This window comes from Carcharodon carcharias, chromosome 21 (assembly GCF_017639515.1).
Source record: "Carcharodon carcharias isolate sCarCar2 chromosome 21, sCarCar2.pri, whole genome shotgun sequence".
NCBI lineage: Eukaryota > Metazoa > Chordata > Chondrichthyes > Lamniformes > Lamnidae > Carcharodon > Carcharodon carcharias.
The window spans coordinates 33546127-33566003 of NC_054487.1; the positions used below are offsets into that span (position 1 = coordinate 33546127).

The 19877-nt window shown below is 43.8% G+C and overlaps 1 protein-coding gene across 3 annotated transcripts in view; it reads right to left on the bottom strand.

The window, feature by feature from the left end:
* LOC121293108 (FYVE, RhoGEF and PH domain-containing protein 4-like) overlaps positions 1-19877 on the bottom strand; it is a 335511-nt gene that overhangs the window by 220187 nt on the left and 95447 nt on the right. Inside the window, exon 1 of one of the 3 annotated variants that reach the window (XM_041215767.1) lies at positions 16686-16785. The exons of the other annotated variants lie outside the window; for them this stretch is intronic. Within the exon in view, the coding sequence (XP_041071701.1) occupies positions 16686-16737 (52 nt within the window). The 5' untranslated portion in view covers positions 16738-16785. Of the gene's footprint in view, positions 1-16685; positions 16786-19877 lie in introns of those variants that run through there. 3 annotated transcript variants of the gene reach the window in all.

Consider the following 19877-nt stretch of genomic DNA (forward strand, 5'->3'; position numbering starts at 1 on the left):
ACAATAGGGAAATGGGTTCTGAACAAAGATATCACTGAAACACCTATAGGAGGGCAGCAGAGTTTACTGATGCTGCCTTTGACATGGCAAATAGGAGAAGGGGTATTCTCATCTCCCAATGTGCAGGAAGCACTCCAGGCAACTACTCTGCTGTCAATGGGAGGAAATTATGAAATGCTCTGCATCCAGATCATGGCTGCAATGCCAGAAGAAATTCAAAGATCTAATCAGAGATTTTAAGGTAAGAATATATCTGTCATCATCGCTCATGCCTCCAGCACTTACAGTCTTATATTTTAAATTCATTCATGGGATTTGGGCGTCACTGGCTAGGCCAGCATTTATTGCCCATTCGTAATTTCCATTCGCAAGATGGTAGTAAGCTGCCTTCTTGAACTGCTGCAGTCCATGTGGTGTAGGTACACCCACAGTGCTGTTAGGGAGGGAGTTCCAAGATTTTGACCAAATTAACAATAATACTTAAGACTTCCCTCTCCCCACTCTCCTTCAATTATTGCACCACACCTCCTTCTCCTCATAATCACATATTAATCATTATTACAACTCTCACTGACCTGCAACTCACATCCCGCACACTGACTATCAGCTATTCCTCCATGATAGCCACCTTCTCCAAACATGTGACAAAACTTTCACTAACACACTCCCTTCCTTATTCCAGGAAATGACACATAGAACTCTAGACAGCAGGCTGGCACTGGAGGAGGAAGAATCCACCTGCAGACCCTTTCCCCACATGAAGAAAGTATACTTATCAGTATAACAGGAACCTGGCTCAAAGAAGGGCAAGACTGGATGTTAAATATTCCTGGATACAAGGTGTTCAGGAAATACAAGAATGGAAGAAAAGGGGGAGGGATGGCAGTATTGATTGAAGAAAATATTGCAGTGTTGGAGAAAGAGGATGGCCCAGAAGGGATCAAGGGCAGAATCTATTTGGCTAGAGCGAAGAAACAAAAAGATGCAATTACATTGCTTGGTGTAGTCTACAGACCACCAACTAGTGGAAAGGATATATAGGAACCAATTTGCAAGGAAATTACAAAGAGGTGCAAAAATTAAAGGGTAGTTACAATGGGGGACTTTAATTATCTGACTATAGACTGAGATAGCAGTAGTTTAAAGGGCAGAGAGAGGCAAGAGTTCCTAAAGTGTGTTCAGGAAAATTTTCTACAGCTGTATGTGTACAGTCCAATGAGAAAGGAGGCACTGCTAGAGTTTTTCTTGGGAAAGAGGTGGGCCAATTGGATCAAGTGTCAGGAGGATAACATTTAAGGGGCACTGATTGTTGTATCATAAGTTTTAGGCTGATTATGGAAAAGGGCAAAGGACAATCCAGAATAAGAATAATTAACTGGGGGAAAGCCAACTTCAATGGGTTAAGAATGGATCTGGGCTAAATAAATTGGAGTCAAAGGTTGCAGGAAAAACAGTAGCTGTATAATTGACTACCTTTAAAGAGAGAGTTTGGGCACAATCAAGGTATATTTCCTCAAAAGGGAAAAGTAGGGCAAACAAATCCAGAACTCCCTGGATGACAAAAGAGACAGGAATTAACATAAGGAAAAAAAAGTGTGCTCATGACAGATGTCAGGTAGAAAATGCAATTGAGAACCAGGCTAATTATAGGAGGTTCAGAGGGGAGGTAAAAAAACAAATAAAAGAAGAAAGGAGAGAATATTAAAAAGGGAATCCCAAAATCTGCTGTAGGATATAAATGGTAAAAGGGTGGCAAAAGGAGGAGTAGAGCTGATTAGAGGAAAAAAGGGGATTTACATTGGAGGCAGAGGGTATAGCTGCGATATTAAATGAAGACCGAGTGTTGCAGACTGAACATTCCAAGGTCCAGGACTATGTGCTGAGGGACACACTAAAGCTTGGGGCAGCCGCCACAAAGGCGCAATGGGGAAAGGTCGCTGTCTAAGACCTTTCTGCCATAGTGCACTGAGGGGCTGGGAACTGTTTAGTGCTCCTCGGGCTGTACAGCTCACAATGAATGTATGTATTGAATACTAAGTGTATTATAATTGTATTGAAGCACCTCAGAGAGCAACATGATGTATGTTGATAACTCCAGTACCTTTGTCTGATTGTCTGTAATGACCATATTGAAATTCTTGTAATATTCATTGATCGTATTGATGCACCTTGTGATCCATGTGCAAAAGTTGAATCTTATTGCACTTTTTGTGATGGTGATTTTGAAATGTTCTGTAATGTGCTTCCAGATATTTTATGAATAAAGTATATTTTTCAAAAAAAAGAATGCTTTGCATCTGTGTTTACCAAAGGAAGGCGATGCTACCCAGGCATTGGTAAAAGAGGAGGTAAAGTCAGACACTAGAAAGATTTTAATCGATGAGGTGGTTTTGGATAGGTTGTCTGTACTTAGCAAGTTGATAAGGCTCCAGGACTGGATACTGAGGGAAGTGAGAGTAGAAATTGCAGAGATACTGGCCATAATTCTTCAGTCTTCCTAACGAGACTCAGGGTGCTTTCAGAAGACCGAATAATTGCAAATGTTGCACCTTTGTTCAAAAAAGGGTGTAAAGATAGGTCAGACAACTACAGGCCAGTCAGTTTAACCTCGGTGGTGAGGAAGCTTCTAGAAACAATAATTAGGGACAAAATTAATAGTCACATGGATGAATGTCAGTTAAGTAAGGAAAGCCAGTGTGGATTTCTTAAGGGAAAATTGTGTTTAACGAAGTTGCTGGAGTTTTTTGAAGCAGTAGGAGAGAAGCTTGATGAGGGCAATGCTGTTGATGTGGTGTACATGGGCTTCCAAAAGGCATTTGACACTGTTATGATCCACAATTGAGGTTACCACTGACAAGCCTGATCCCAGGGTGGAACCCAGCTTGATAGACCCTAACTTTTATTGGTTTGTTTAGATACGTGGAGAAGGGCTACTGAACAGAGTCACAGGTGTCAGCTAATGAACTTTTAACAAAAGTATAAAACATTTAATAAACAAGAAAAGATGAACTATATTATAATACTCCTTCACCCACAACTATACCTTTACAGATATATACAGATTTGTAAATATAACACAAGTTACAAAAACTATCTTATACTCTAATGCTCATAGTAAGTACAAAGTCCATCTAAACCAATAAACGACCTGTGTTCAGGCACACCACACTCTCAAACCAAGTGACAGATGCTACTCCAGACAGATGCTATGGATCTCTCCTCAGCTCCCCCCAGAGGCTTGTCACACATTGAGCCAACCAGTATCACTGAACTTCGTCTTTCACACAAGGGTTTCCAGTCTCCATTCTCCAAGAACTCGCCTAGGAATTGTCCCCCAAACCGACGCTTTCTCTCAAGCGCCTTCCGCAAGGGTTCACTTCCAGGGTTTTGAACTCTCTTTCTGATGTTCTGCTACCGTGGGTCACCACATGCATTCAAACTTTCTTCCACGCACTCTCTCTCACTGATTCAGCTGTCAACAGTACACCACTGCTTCACATGCCCATAGAAACCTTCAGTTGTTTCTTTAGACCTTCTTGCCTCTTGCAAGCTGTTTTTACTTTAAATCTGCTTTCTGCAACTTTTGTCTCTTTAAACCTGAACCTTAGAGCCTTTCTCTCTGTCCCTCACTTTGAACTTTACTTAACAAGACCTTTTCCAGGTTCCTGTCCTTCCTTTGACTAAAAGGTCTGCTTGGGGCTTTCTCCTATTCCACTCCCCTGGACTTTGGGTCTTTTCTTTACCTTGGGACTGGCTATCTGTCCCCTTTGCTCCATTTTCTCCTGGCAACTGCCTTCAAAACCACTGAACTCAAACAGCTTCCAAATCAAAATGTTGTTTCTAGTTTCTTCTGTGTGTGCCAGTGGGAGGGACTTGCCCCTCTGGGCCCCTTTTGCTCAGCAATGGTCCAGTTTCTCTACTCTTGTTTGTTTCACTTAGCTGCAACAGTCGTAAAATGCTTATTAGAAATGCAGGCACCTTTTAAAATGAAACTAAAACTCAATTTGACATTTTCTTAATACACTGATACAGAAATACAAATCAAAATTAAACATTAAAGCTAAAACTCAATCCTAACAATTAAATCACCTCTATTTCCTAACAATACAATTCCTTTCATAAGACTTGTAAGCAAACTTATAGCTCCTGGAATAAAAGGGGCAGCAGCATGGATACTAAATTGGCTGAATGGCAGGAAACAGACAGTAGTGGTTAATGGATGTTTTTTGGGCTAGAGGAAGGCTTGCAGTTGAGCTCCGCAGGGGTCAGTATTGGAATCCTAGCTTTTCCTGATATATATATTAATGACCTAGAACTTGGTGTACATGGCATGATTTCAGAACTTGTAGATGATATGAAACTTGGAAGCATTGTGAACCATGAGGAGGATAGTGTAGAACTTAAAAAATATATAGAAAAGTTAATTGAATGGGCAGGAAAGTGACAGATAAAATTCAAAGTTTTCAAAGAGAAATGTGAAGTGATTCATTTTGGTAGCAAGAATATGGAGATACTTTATAAAATGAAGTGTAGAACTCTAAAGGAGGTGCAGGAGCAGAGAAACTGGTTGTATATGTGCATTAGTCATTGAAGGTTGCACAGAATCACACAGTGCAGAAGAGGCCGTTTGGCCCAATGAGTCTGCACCAACATGTGAGAAGCACCTGACCTACCTACCTAATCCCATTTACCAGCACTTGGCCCATAGCCTTGAATGTTATGACATGCCAGGTGCTCATCCAGATACTTTTTAAAGAATGCGAGGCAACCCGCCTCCACCACCCTCCCAGGCAGTGCATTCCAGACCGTCACCACCCTCTGGGCAAAAAGGTTTTTCCTCACATCCCCCTAAACCTCCTGCCACTCACCTTGAACTTCTGCCCCCTTGTAACTGACCCTTTAACTAAGGGGAACAGCTATTCCCTATCCATGCCTCTCATAATCCTGTACAACTTGGTCAGGTCACCCCTCAGTCTTCCCTGCTCCAACGAAAACAACCCAAGTCTATCCAACCTCTCTTCATAACTTAAATGTTTCATCCCACGCAAGATCCTGGTGAATCTCCTCTGCACCCCCTCCAGTACAATCACATCCGTCCCATAATGTGGCAACCAGAACTCCACACAGTACTCCAGCTGTGGCCTCACCAAGGCTCTATACAATTCCAAAATGATCTCCCTGCTTTTGTAATCTATGCCTCAATTAATAAGGGCAACTGCCCCAAATGCCTTTTTCATCACCCCACTAACATGCCCCTCTGCCTTCAGATATCTATGGACACACAGGCCAAGGTCCTTTTGTTCCTCAGAACTTCCTAGTGTCATGCTGTTCATTGAATGCTTCCTTGTCAAATTACTCCTTCCAAAGTGTATCACCTCACACTTTTCAGGGTTAAATTCCATCTGCCACTTATCTGCCCATTTGACCATCCCGTCTATATCTTCCTGTAGCCCAAGTCACTCAACCTCACTGTTCACCACCTGGCCAATCTTTGTGTCATCCGCAAACTTACTAATCCTACCCCCCACATAGTCATCTATGTAGTTGATATAAATGATGAATAATAGGGGACCCAGCACAGATCCCTGTGGTACGCCACTGGACACTGGCTTCCAGTCACTAAAGCATCCTTCTGTCATCACCCTCTGTGTCCTAAAACTAAGCCAATTTTGAATCCACCTTATCAAATTCCCCTGTATTCCATGTGCATTTGCCTTCTTTATAAGTCTCCCATGTGGAACCTTGTCAAAGGCTTTGCTGAAATCCAAATAAACTAGATCAACTGCACTATCCTCATCTACACACCTGGTTGCCTCCTCAAAAAATTCAATCAAATTTGTTAGGCGTGACCTCCCTCTGACAAAGCCATGCTGACTATCTCTGATCAAACCTTGCCCCTCCAAGTGGAGATAGATTCTCTCCTTCAGAATTTTCTCCAATAGTTTCCTACCACTGACATGAGACTCACTGGCCTGTAGCTCCTTGGCTTATCTCTACAACCCTTCTTAAGTAATAGAACCACATTAGCTGTTCTCCAGTCCTCTGGCACCTCCCCCATAGCCAGAGAGGAATTAAAATTTTGGGTCAGAGCCTCTACGATCTCCTCCTTTGCCTCCCTCAGCAGTCTGGGACACAAATCATGCGGACCTGGAGATTTGTCCACTTTTAAGCCTGCCAACACCTTGTCACTCCCTATATCAAGAACCTCGCAGTCTCTCTCCCAGAGTTCAATGCCTTCATCCTCATTCTCATGGGTGAAGATGGATGTGAAGTATTCGTTCAACACTCTACCGATGTCCTTTGGATATACCCAAAGATTGCCCCCTTGGTCCCGAATGGATCCTACTCTTTCCCCGGTTATCCTCTTCCCATTGATATATTTAAAGAATATCTTGGGATTTTCCCTACTTTTACCAGCCAGAGCTTTCTCATATCCTCTCCTTGCTCTCCTAATTGATTTCTTAAGCTCCACCCTGCACTTTTTGTACTCCACTAATGCCTCCGCTGATTTGCTTCCCTTGTACCTGCTAAAACCCTCTCTTTTCCTTCTCATCGTATCCTGAATATCTCTGGTTATCCATGATTCTCTGGGCTTATTACTCCTTCCTATCACCCTAGAGGGAACATGTTGAGCCTGTACCCTCCCCATTTCCTTTTTGAACCCCACTCCCCCCCACTGCTCCTCTGTAGATTTCCCCACAAGTAGCTGTTCCCAAAATACCTTGGCCAGATCCTGCAATACTTTACTAAAATCCACTCTACCCCAATCCAAAACATTTGTTTGCAACTTGTCTATTCCTTTGTCCATAACAAGCTTAAACTGTACCATGTTGTGGTCGCTATCACTAAAATGCTCCCCCACCACCACCTCAGCTATCTGTCCAACTTCATTTCCCAGAATTAGGTCCAGCACTACGCCATCCCTTGTTGGACCTTCTATATATTGAGTTAAAAAGTTCTCCTGTGCACATGTCAAGAAATCCACTCCAACCAAGCCCTTAACACTATGTCTATCCCAATTAATGTTGGGAAAGTTGAAATCACCTAATATAATTACCCTATTGTTATTGTTTTTACACACCTCTGCAAATTGTACACATATTTGCTTCTCAATTTCCCGCTGACTATCTGGGGGTCTATAATAAACACCTAACAATGTGATTGCCCCTTTTTTATTCCCAAGCTCTACACACAAAGCTTCATTCAATGCCCCCTCCAAGGTATGATCTCTCCTTACTGCAGTAACTGACTCCTTAACAGGTTGAGAGAGCAGTTAATACAGCTTAAAGTATCCTAGTCTTTATTAATAGGGGGATAGGGTATAAGAGCAAGGCAACTATGTTGACCTTGTATAGGACACTGGTTTAGCCTCAGCTAGAATATTTTGTCCAGTTCTGGGTGCCACACTTTAGGAAGGTTGCAAAGGCACTAGAGAAGGCGCAGAAAATATTCATAAGAATGGTTCCAGAGATGAGGAGCTTCAGTTATGAAGATAGATTGGAGAAGTTAGGACTGCTTTCCTAATAAAAAAGAAGGCTGACAGGAGATTTGATAGAGATATTCAAAATCATGAGGGGCCTGCACAGGTAGATAGGGAGAATAGGGAGAAACTATTCCCACTCATGAATGGATCGAGAACGAGAAGGCATAGATTTAAAGTAATTTGCAAAAGGAGCAAAAGCGATAGGAGAAAAAACTTTTTCACGCAGCTAGTGGTTAAGGTCTGGAATACACTGTCTGAAAATGTGGTGAAGACAGGTTTAGTCAAAGCATTTAAAAGGAAATTAGACTTTATCTGAAAAGGAAGAATGTGCAGGGTTATGGAGAATGGCACTAAATGAATCATTCATTCGGAGAACTGGCGTAGACATGATGGGCCAAATGGCTCTGTACTGTAACAATTCTGTGATTGCCATCATGGGACAAGATTGGTTCAAAGCCATGGTGACTGGCAGCACTGAAAGAGAAATTGTACATGGTTTCTTCATACCTCATCCCACTTGTTACTTCTAACATCTCTCACTGCACATACTCTGCATGACAAGTTGCAGATGCTTTCAATATCCATATTCTTCTTTTTGTTCTTAAGTTCATCCTTGTCCCTCTGTTTCATTTCATCTTCGGAGAACGTGGAAGCCCCCGTGCCTTCTAGAAGATGCGCTATTAATTGATCTGACTCTTGCAAGCGCCTGTTCTTGGAGTATGCAGACTTTAAAAACAACAAAGTGGGTGTCTACACATGGTGACTCATTGGAGACATGCAAGCATTCCAAAAATCATCTTCCATAAGTAAGCTCTTTCTCTCTATCAATGTTTACATGAACTTGTGCACAAAGTAATCTGGAATGTTAGGCTTCTTGGTGAACAATTAACACTTTTACTGATGGGTTACACATCACTTGAGGCTCTTTTTCAAACTGATAAATATCACCAGCAGACTGCATTGAGGGAACTTTCGCACGGGAACTCATAGGTTTGGGTGTGGCTGAGGCTTTAAAATGAACAAAAAATCTACAAAGTGATGTACCAGGTGTTTAAGGATGTTTTTCTGACTTCAAGGCTTTTGCACAACCCAGTTGATTAACCAGCTCATCAATCAGCATTGCCCTTAGAATATAGCATGACTGGGAGAATGAAGAATGGCAACACAGAGCAGGACAAGCTGCTAGAAGACAGAGGAAGAGGAGAAAGTCCTCAGCAGTAGGCCATATCTGCTCAGTATTCAGGGATTAATTCTGTTCTCTGAACTTCAGCAAGGAATAATGTGTGAGCCGGCTATGCTTCAGTAAAGACGTGCTCACTGAAATCTATGACCTACTGCAACTACAACTGAAACCTCAGAGCAGGGTGAGGACTGCATTGTCAGTGGCTTTGAAGGTGACCATGATGGTGAAGTTATGAGTTTCTGGTTCCTTCCAGACTGGAGCTGAAGATATTTGCAACCATTATTGCCTGAGCCTCTCTACCCAAAGAGAGATAAAAACATTTCATCACTCCTGCTAGAGACTGAAGGTGGAGTGAGCAGATGTCTTCATTGGATGGCAGTCTATTCATATGCAGGGTGTCACTGACTGCACACACATCATTGTGCACATGCTGCATGTCAACACTGCTATCTACTAGTACCGAAAGCGATTCCACGTCCTCAACATCAGTTGTTGGGTGACCATGGGCAGCAAATCATACAGGTCAACACCTGGCATCCTGGCAGCAGTCATGGTGCCTTTATTCTGTGGCAGTCCACTGATCTGCTGCATTCGAGCCACCATGGCAGACAAAGGGGGCAAGGGCTATCAGATGGTGAGATGACCCATGAATCTGGTGCACAATCCACACACATGGGCAGCAAACTTATACAAAAAACCATTCTACCACATGAAATGTGATAGAGCAGATGGTTGGCATGCTGAAACATTGCTTCCACTGCCTGAACCGCTCTGGAAGATGCCTGAAGTACTTTGCTGGATGGAGGCAAGATCTGTAGTGCTCTGCATGGTACACAACCTCATCACAATGAAGGGACATCCTTGCCACCAAATACATGGTGAGCAGCTGAGAAGCAGGAGCATGAGGAGGAGGAGGAAGAGAGGAGGCAACAGTGACAGCCCCTTTTTGCCCCAGTTGCCATGAAGAAATTCATCTGATTGCAATACCAGTAACTGAAGCCCCAATCCCCCATTCATCTACAGACTCACACCATACCTATCCTATCTCACTGAATACCTCAATGTTCAATTGGACAGACTGTAAAAATAGAAGCCATCAGAAGATAAACATTCTAAATCAAATTTATAAATGAAAATATGCCATCTTGCATACAAAACTCAACAACTTAACCTCATGCCCTCCCTTAATGCCCGCCTTCTATGTGCCTTCACCTGGGGCTCCTATGCAGTGTTACCTCAGTGACTGCAGTATGGCTGATAGAAAGCTCCTCACTTTCAGTGAGGAGGCTGGAGATGGCCTTGGAGGATGATTTTCAGCTGCTGACTGTACCATCCCAACTTGGATGCCACTAGCCCGGGCAACAGCAAGGGCACAGGGCATGTCGAGGCCATGCCAACTTTCTGAAAGAGCAATTTAGCTAGTCCCACTCCCCCAACCTGTCCAGGTAGCCCTGCAATTTCTTTCCTTTTCAGATAATTATCCAATTGTAACTATCATCATTATTGGCCATCTCTCACTCTTGAGGATGAGTGTCTTCCATGAGTCCAAAGATGGCTGATGAGGCCAATTCAGGATGTGCAGACTTTATCACTTGTAGGACAAGTGGGATGTCTGGTCGTGTATTATCAGTTCAGGTCATCGCATGTTCTTCCTGCCGCTCTCGATTCCCCTTTTCATTTTGTCTTCATTGGGTATCAAAATGCTGGGATCGTTCCCCCAGACTCTGCCGCCAGCTGGTTTGGCCCAGGGTGATGGTCTCTCAGGAGTTGCATTGCTTCATGTTGGCTCTGGCAGATCATTAAAGAACTTCTTCTGTCCTCCCCTTGTGCGGCTGCCTTCACTGAGTTGTGAGAAGATGACCTTTATTCACCTTTTATTGGTGTCCTCTGGTTCTTGACCCTTCTCTCAATGGGAATAGTTTCTCTCTGTCTAGACCCAGGATTTGAATGCTTCTATCAAGTCTCCTCTCAATCTTCTCTTCTCTAATCTACCCCATAACTGAAGTCCCTCATTCCTGTTCTTCGCCCTCCCTAAAGCATTCATATCCTTCCTAAGTGTGGTATCCAAAATTGGACACAATACTCCAACTGATGCCAAAGCAGTGTTTCATAAAGGTTCATAATTAACTTTCTTGCTTTTGTACTCTATGCTCTATTTATAAAGCCCAGGATCCTGAATGCCTTTTCAGCCACTTCCCTAACCTGTCTTCCCACCTTCAACAATTTGTGTGCATATACCCCCAGGTCTCTCTGTTCCTGCACCATGTTTAGAATTGTAGTCTTTATTTTATATTGCCTTTCCTTGTTCTTCCCACCAAAAATGAATCTATAAGGAGATCTTACAGTTTCCCTTTATACACTCTATTGTTGCAAAAATCTAGTTCATAGTTCATATGCTTTAGAATACAGCTTCTAGTTTTAGGAATTAAAATGTTAAATTGAAAAGTCTGTTTAAGGAACTGATCCTAATGTAAAGGCAAATCAAACAGGTCTAGGTTTAATTAACTTGCATTTACCTTACAAGGTCAGAATTGAGGTGAAAAAAAGACTTAAACAATGAGTGATCCATTTCTGGAACTCTTGGTGGAGCCAGGGTGTCTAACATTATCTCCATAAAAGAAGCTAAAAGCTAGAAATCTGGGAAAGTGTGTTGTAAAACTCCACTAGAAATGGAAATTATTCATTTCGGCTACAGAATCAAAAAGTTGTACTGAAGGGAAAATAATTTATGTTTGATCCAATCCAAAGCATACCATGTTGCCATAGAGATAATGATTCAGGGTTGAGCCTTGATCAGGAGGCTCTTTTGTTTAATTTATTATTTGTGTGTGTTTGCTAAGCCAGCTGTTCAGTTTGGGAACAGACAGAGGCAGTTGCAGTTTTGGTCTAAATTTCGAATGTAGCTTGCTGAGTTGAGAAAGCTAAAGAAAGTAAATGCTCATCAGTTAGGCCTGCACTTCGAGCAGAGAAAATGCTAACTTCATCGTTCACTATATGGAATGCAGGTGGCACTCTATCTCAGTTAGGATTTTGTGAGGGAAAAGCAGCTGGAAGATTTGCTCAAGCCTGCAGCTAGCAGGAGAAATCTACAGTGATCCTCACGGAGCATTGTGGCCGGGCTTTTCCGTGCCCACTGGCGTCGGGCATGTTCAGTGGTATGAGCGGACAATATGGAGAGAAAGCTAAAAATCGGTTTCATGATGTCGTGAAACCAGTTTGTTATCATTCGTTCAGGCCATCGATTGTGGGCCGCGTTCCCCACTATCAGACGTCAAGAATCTCATTGTAATATATCAGCATATCATTATAAGGCCAGCGCGACAGACTCATCCCCCCACGTCAGCGGGAAAACACACAGGTGCAGGACACATCTTGACACTTGCGACGTACAGAAGTCGGGACTTACTGCCAGGGCCTTGCTCACATTGTGGTCATCCGAGGAGCAGAAGATCTGAAGCCCAACAGCAACGGGATCCTGGAGGAACATCCATGGCATGCTGGATGGATTCTCATGGACATGGCTCTGCAGCTCATGGAAGTTGGAGAGTCACCGTTGATGCTCACAATGGATGATGGTCGAGGGGGGTGGGAGAAGGTGTTCCAGGATTGACTGGGAGAGGAAGACATGTCGGGGTGATGAGGTTGGGAGTGGGGGGGGGAAATGAAGGTGTTGGGAGGGTGAGATTGGCAGGAAGGGGATGAGGATGTTGGGGGAGTGAGATTGGGGTGGGAGGGGGTATGGGGGAGGAGGGAGTAATGGGCAAGATGGCGGCAACTGGGAATGTGGGTGAAAGGTGTAAGGGAAGGAGCTCAGAGGGAGGAAGGTGTCCAGGGGGAGGAAGGAATGTGGAGAGGGGAAGGAGTCCAGTGGGAGAAAGGAGTCCAGTGAGAGAAAGGAGTGTGGAGAGGCGAGAAAGTCCTTGGGGAGGAAAAAGTGTGGAGAGGGGAAGGAGTCCAGAGAAAGGAAAGAGAGCAGAGAAGGTAAGGAGTTCAGTGGGAAGAAGCAGCGCGGAGTGGGGACGGAATACAGGTGGAGAAAGTAAGGGTGGAGGAAGGAATTGGGAAGGAGTAAGGCTGGTGGAGGAAGTGAGGCTGGATGAAGAAGTAAGACTGGAGGAAGGGGTCGGGAGGGGGGAAGGATTAAGGGTGGCGGACGATGTATAGGTGTCTGAGGGGGTCAGAAGGGGGAAGGACTAAGCGGGGGCTGGGGGGAAAGAGTCCAGGGGGGTGGGAGGACTAAGGGGGGGAGGGGTCTGGAGAGGGAAATGGGTCCAGAGGAGGGAAGGAGTTCATGGAGGTTAAGGGGACCAGAGTGGGGGGAAAGGGTTCTGGGTGGGAAGGGGTCTGGAGTGGGAGGGATGTCCAGGTGAATGTGCAAGGGAGGGGTCTGATGGGTCCATGACTGCCTCCTGGGGAGTGAACTGAGGGTGGGCGTGGTATGAGGGAATGGTGAGAATAACCTAGGGCAGAATGAGGCGGTAGGGTGAGGGTTCAATGGTAGTGATAGAAGGGGCGTCGAGGTTTGTTGGTGGGGTCTTGGAGGCAGACACGGACCCTGGGAGGAAGGAGGTCGGGAAGATTAATGTGAATGATGGGGTGGAATTTTCGGAAAGGAAGGGATTGTACACATTCACCTGGACATCCCCAAAGGAAAAGTGTTGTGGCTGGTAGGTTATCAAGGGGAGGTGGAAGGTGATACTGGGGGGTCAACTGTGATGGAGGAAAAGAAATGGGTGACTGAGGGAGGAGAAAAAAATGGGGGAGTGCACGAGAAACCAAATCCAGACCATGCTGTCCAAATCGAAAGTGAAATGACAGTCATGGGTGAGCGAGATCAAGTGCTGCATGTGAGTGTGATCATTGGGTGGGCGGAGGTGCAGGTCAGCTCAGATGGACAACTGAATGCGAACCCTAGCAGGCAGCATTCAAAATATTCAAGACTCTGAAGTGAGTATGATGCGTGAAAGGTTCCCTGGTGTGGGAGAGTGCTTGCACAGGGCTCCGAAAGGCCCTGCCAAACACACACTTCTCCCTCCAGAATTACTAATTGGCCAGCTGCTCCCGCTGGAGTTACAGAGGATGAGGTTGAGGGCTCACAGGGAGAAGGAGGGGAGAGCCTCTAAGATTCCCGAGTGGATGACCCAGGGGTGTCCATCTGCCACTCCTTCTCCCTTTGGGTGCCCAGGGGCCCCAGCCTGACTCCTTGAGGGAAAGGAGCACCTGGAGGGATATCGAGGTGCCCTGTTTTCCTCTTGCGTTGCCACTGCAGTAGCTCATCCATGGCTCCCATGATGGAGTGCAGGTATGCACATATCTCCATGTTCTGCTGGATCAGGGTCTCCATGGTGTCCACCATTCTCCCATGGAGACCTCCATACATGCACATGTGAGCACCACTTCACAGGGCAGGCTGATGCACTCCTCCGACTCGCGTGCCACTCTGTTGAGGGCTTCCAACTGCTCTGCGTGATGTTCCCACACCTTCTGCTGATTCTCCAGGATGACTTGGAAGGCCAAATCTAGAGGGTCATCATCTAACTCAGACCTCACAGATGCCTGATCCCCAGTTGTCCTCCAAGCGCCAGGGAGTTCGCACGAACCTGCCTCTTGCTGCTGCGGACATGTGTCCGTGTGGCGACAACCAGATTGTGAACCTGAGCCTGCTCTCTGCGCTGGTGCAGGGTGTGGGTGAGCGCTGCAATGGGTCTTCCAGACTGCTTATTTCCAGCTCTACAATGGAGCAAGTGCCCTTTTGGCTGGAGATGAGGATGTGGATGGAGCTGAGAGACTGGCTGGCTAAAGGTGTCAGTTGCTTGGCAGAGCTCCCTATGAACCAAAGTAGAGATAAGTAATGCTTGGTAGCAGAATCAAAAGCAGGAGAGAGGGCACTCACATCTGCGTTGAGAGAGGGATAAGGTGGTGCAGGACTGTTACAAGGGTGTTCACCACCCACCTCACCATCAACGCAGGCAAGGTCCATGTCCTCACCAGTCAGTGCGATGGCACACTACACAAAGTGAGTGAGAGGCCTGATGTGGGCCACTCCACCTCTGGTCTGGGACCTCTCCCTGCTGATGTGAGCAGGCTTCTCCTGCATGAAAACAGATGGAGAGTGTGTGAGCAGGGCACATGGCACTGTGAGGAATATTTGTGTGGTGAGCAGAGCCATGGACAGAGTGAGAACACGAGCTCGAGAGATATGAGCCGGATGGAGGTGTGAGGCTGTGTGTGAGAGTGAATGGTATTGTACCTTGAGGTGTGAGATCCGTGTGGATGTGTGATGGGTTTGTAAGTGTGTGAGTTGAGAGTGATGAGAAGAGTGAATTACCTTGGTGGAAAGGATGAGACCATTCATTCTCCTGCGGCCCTCTTTTGCAGGGCATTGGCACTGACCACCACTACCACCATCTCCCAAGCTGGATTAGTGAGGTTGCTGCCCACGTGCGGCCAGAGGACATCACAGCAAGCCTCCACTGCATCCAGAAGGCGCTCGAGGGACATGTCATTGAACCTAGGGGCTGCAGTCTTTTTGTCTTTCAGGGCCATGTCTTCTTTGCAGCAATGGTGGGCTGGAAGCACAGAGAAGTGTGCATGCGGCTAGACTTTAAATATAGCGCCCGGCATGCTGAAGTGGCAAGGTGATGGCATGGTGGGTGAATGAGAACCTGCCTGCCATGGAAATGGCGTGTTTCCCTGGAATGCATAATTAATATGGCGAGTTTGGGACGATGTGGCATGAAAAGCCGCCATTGTGGCCAGTGGGTAAACGTCGTTTTACCTGCCCGCTACTGCACTTAGTGCAAATCTGGGTCGATTCTGCCCTGTGGCAGAAAGAAGTTAACAGGAAAGCTGTGGAAAGGCAATGCAAACAAAGAGTTGAGGCAGTCACATACTTGAGGTCAGTAAAGAAAAGGTGGAGGGTCATGTCATCAAAAAGCTAAGGGAAAGACCTCCATAGATTCCTACCTTGAAGATTAGCTGGAAAACTGAGGAAAATTAATGGGACTTCCATGGGCTGTGGCATGCCTTTCCATTGGTCCCTAAAGATTTTGTAAGATAAGGGGATTCTTGAGGGAAGTAACAAGTAGAATTGAGTTTACAGCCTAAGTGTTTATAAACTGTGGTACTAAGGTAGAGGGGCTTTGTTTAATTTCTTCTTGTATACAATAATTTTTTTTTTAAGTGAAACCTTTAGTGTAGTTTTGTCAGTTAATTACAGGGTGTTCAGTTACTATTTAAATGTTAATGTTCTCTAACAGGATCACAACACTATCTCAACACTTTATAATTTTAAGCAGTTTCTCTCAAATCTCCTTTTAACCTTTTCCTCTCTAAGGAGAAAACCCTAGCTTTTTTCAGCCTGTCCATGCACTGTAATCCCTCGTCCCTAGAACGATTCTAGTAAATGTCTTCTGTGTCCTTTCCAAATTCTTTTTGAAACATTCTTTTTAAGGTATGCTACCAGAATTGGGTACAATACTCCACCAGGGTCGAAATATTACTTTATCTAGGTTTAGCATAACTTCCTGGCTTTTGTACTCTATGGTATTGATATATGAAAAAAAGGAACACAAAACATTTGCTATAAGACATAAGTCCAGATGATTCACTCACGTTTTTCTTTATATTATTACATCTTTATATAAATATATGACAAAATATCTGATTATGATCCATTTTTTATAAATGTTTGGATACGTAACTGTATCCTAAAACACAATTTTACCATGGCTAATAGAGTAGGCAAAATTTCAATCCATCAGGCTGTTGTAAAATCATCTACTTTATCACAATATATCAACCATAAAAACTTGAGCTAAATCATTTACTGTATTGTACTTTTTGTGTCAACAATGTTTGCAATGGGAAAATGAAACAGATCATTATTATATTTCATGTTTTATCAAAATTGCTCTCGCATGTTTGTGCATATTTTGTAGTAGTATTAATTTTAAAATATTCAAATGGATTACTATTTCAACTTCCATCATAGTCCAGACATTTGTAAAATTTACCTACCAGTGAAAACAACTTGTGAATTTGAGACATTGAAATAAATAGTCCGATCCATTTTCTGCTCTGTGCTATTGAACAGTTTTTCACAAAAGTAGCTTCAGCAAGTTATACCTTTGACAGCTCTTCTCAGCAGTCAAACACATTTCCTGAATAACACTTGTAGCGAAACAGTCTAAAAATATTCAGAGGTGTCATCCTATTTCCGTTCACATTTGTATTACTACACCACTTTCAACCCTACTGGGAGGTCCCTGGTGACCTCAAAAGACTTGAAAATGTATTGCAGCAAAATAAAAAGATACACATGGCACAATGAAAGAGAAATCCTGAAGAACCAACCCTCGTGTTAGCACTTTTGTCTAACATCATTCTGTAGTCTAGAAGCCTGAGGCATGACTCCTGGTGTATGTTTTCAGTAGTCCATTTGGTGACTTGACCAAAGTTAATCACGCAAAAGAAACCTTTGCAGCTTCTTAGTTGATTGTATTTTCATATTTTTAATTTGCGTATTTCATGCAAAGCTACACAGCATCTTCAGCCCGAACAGTTGAAAATTTGATGTTTTGAGGGCAGTTCTAAACAGTTCAATTCAGGTTAGGTAAGTTAAATAAAAGTACCTGTGAGGTTTGCTGGATTCCCTGAACATATCGTAAACCAAAGCCCCAATTATAACTCAGATAGGATGGGTGGAATTGACTGAGCAGGGCAAGCAGTTAAGTCCTCCGATATCAGTTGCATAAGGCCCAGATTATTTTAACTTTAAGGCTCATTTTAGTATGATTGGTGGGTCAATACAATACCTGACATTGTATCAGGAAGTCAATTGGGTCAGGCTGTCCCCACAGCAAATCCGGTGCAGCAGTCTGCAGCTGGGCCCTCACAGGCAATGGACAAGTCACTGGCCATAAGCATGTCAAGAGTTCCAAAATGAGCAACGGCAGTCTTCCACCACCTTTGCTGAGGTTACTACAGGAGCATCACTAGTGGAGAAATAGAGTTTGTAAACCTTCCTATAAGATAGCATAGGTTGATACTTGGGTGGGAAATTAATTAGTCTTGTGAATTAAATTCAACACAATAACATTTGGCCCTTTGTCTGCAATGTAGTTTTATAGCACCTTCAGAGTCTGTATTACCTGAATGTCATTGGTAAAAAGTTGGATAAATAGCTTAAGCATTCTTTAATGCAGGATCAAGGGAGCAGTACAGGACATAACAAGAATTGTTGGAGGACTTTGTATAAGTTTTCAGGGCAGAAGAATAGCTGATCACTAGAATCCCACAGCAAGTAACTCAATATCTCGCATCTCTTGCTGCAAGTCATTGAGGCGATACTCCTTCTTCTGCTGCTTCCTCACCATTACTCTGGCCTTCATCACCCAATAAAATCTGCTGCAACTCCTCCAAATGCAGGTCTCTTTGTATGGCAAGATTGTGCATCACACAGGACATCGTTGCGATGCAAAAGACACTTTATGATTCATACTGCAGAGCCCCCAGGCCTGTCTAAACACCCTGAACTCATTTTGAGCATGTGTTCGCAATCATTATCCTGATGATCCCATGGTTTTGATAATACCTGCGTTGCTCAGGTGTGATGAGATTGCCATTGGGTGTCATGAGCCACAGAGGTGAATCCTTTGTCCCCTAGCTGTCATCCTGTCATGCTTTTGGATGAGCCAAATGTTAGGGGAATGGTTGAGTGTTAGAAGATAAAAGCAACATGACAGCTGCCTGGGTGCCTTGCACAAAGCTGATAATCCTGTTTCTGTGATAGATCCAGAATAACAGACTCCTGGCCTATAGACTCGTTTACTGTGCATTACCTACTATAAGCAACCTCTTTCAACTCCTAAATTCTGACACACTCAGTAACATGCTTCATCTCTACTCCTCCTAAATCCATCTGACAGTATTAGCACTCGATTAGCATATTGAACATACCCAGGGCAAGAAAGATGAAAAAAGCTGAAAACTCTCCTGGCAATCATACTACCACATGAACATAATAAAAATGACAGACAGTAAAGACCAGCCAGTCCATATTATTGTGATGCCCTATGCCTGATAATATCACCACGGCTTACCTACCTGGAACCAAGATTAAAAACAATCCAATTAAGGGGTTAAAAGTGGGAAATTCCTCTGACTCCCTTTAAGCGATTGAAATTAATCTAAGATATCACACTGATCCTGCTCTACTTTACAGGGTACCTACCTCTTGTACATGGCGACCTCTTCCCCAAGTTAGAAAAAGGTCCCAACTCTCTTGAGGAATACAGCAAATTAGCATGTACTGTATGAGCCAGCAATCTTTTCCACAGATCCAATCTTCTCCGGGAAAATTCACCTAAAATCCATCCTAGCTTAACCCTTACATAACTTATAAATATGGCCCCGATCCTACCTAACTATTCAACTGATATAATTGGTTTATGTAAAAACAATGTAGTCCCTTTATTATTTTATAAACCTCAATCTCCTGAGACTATGTCATTCTAAACTAGAGATGCCAAGCTCTGAGTCTATCTGGGTAGCTAAAATATTTTAAACTGGAAATCAATGGTCATCCTCCTCTGCATCCTTTCCAAATCCTGTCCTTGTGTGAGCATCCAAAACTGGGCACAGTATTCTAACTGAGGCATAAACAAGGTCTCAGACAGGACAAAATGCTATGCTTTTATAGTGAATTGTTTTGTGGATATAACCTAGAATCCTGTTTGCTTTAACTATAGTTGCATGAACAGTTACAATCCTCTCCAATCTATCTTGTAACTGAAGTTTCACATCCTTGGAACCATTCTTGTAAACCTTTAATGATCTATGCAAGTATACACCCAGGTCTTTCTGCTCCTGCACTCCCTTCAAAATTTCACCCCTTGTTTTATATTGTCTGGCCATGTTCTTCCTACCAAAATGTATCACCTCACACTTCTTCGCATTGAACTTCATCTGCCACCTATCTGCCCACTCCACCAATTTTTCTATGTCCTTTTGAAGTTCTATACTGTCCTTGCAGTTTATAACACTCCAAAGCCTCGTATCATCCACAAACTTTGAAATTGTCCCCTGCACATCAAGGTCTAGATAATTAATATATATCAGGAAAAACAGGGGTGCCAATACCAAACCCTGGGGAACTCCACGATAAACTTTCCTCCAGCCTGAAAAATTTCCATTGACCATTACTCTCTG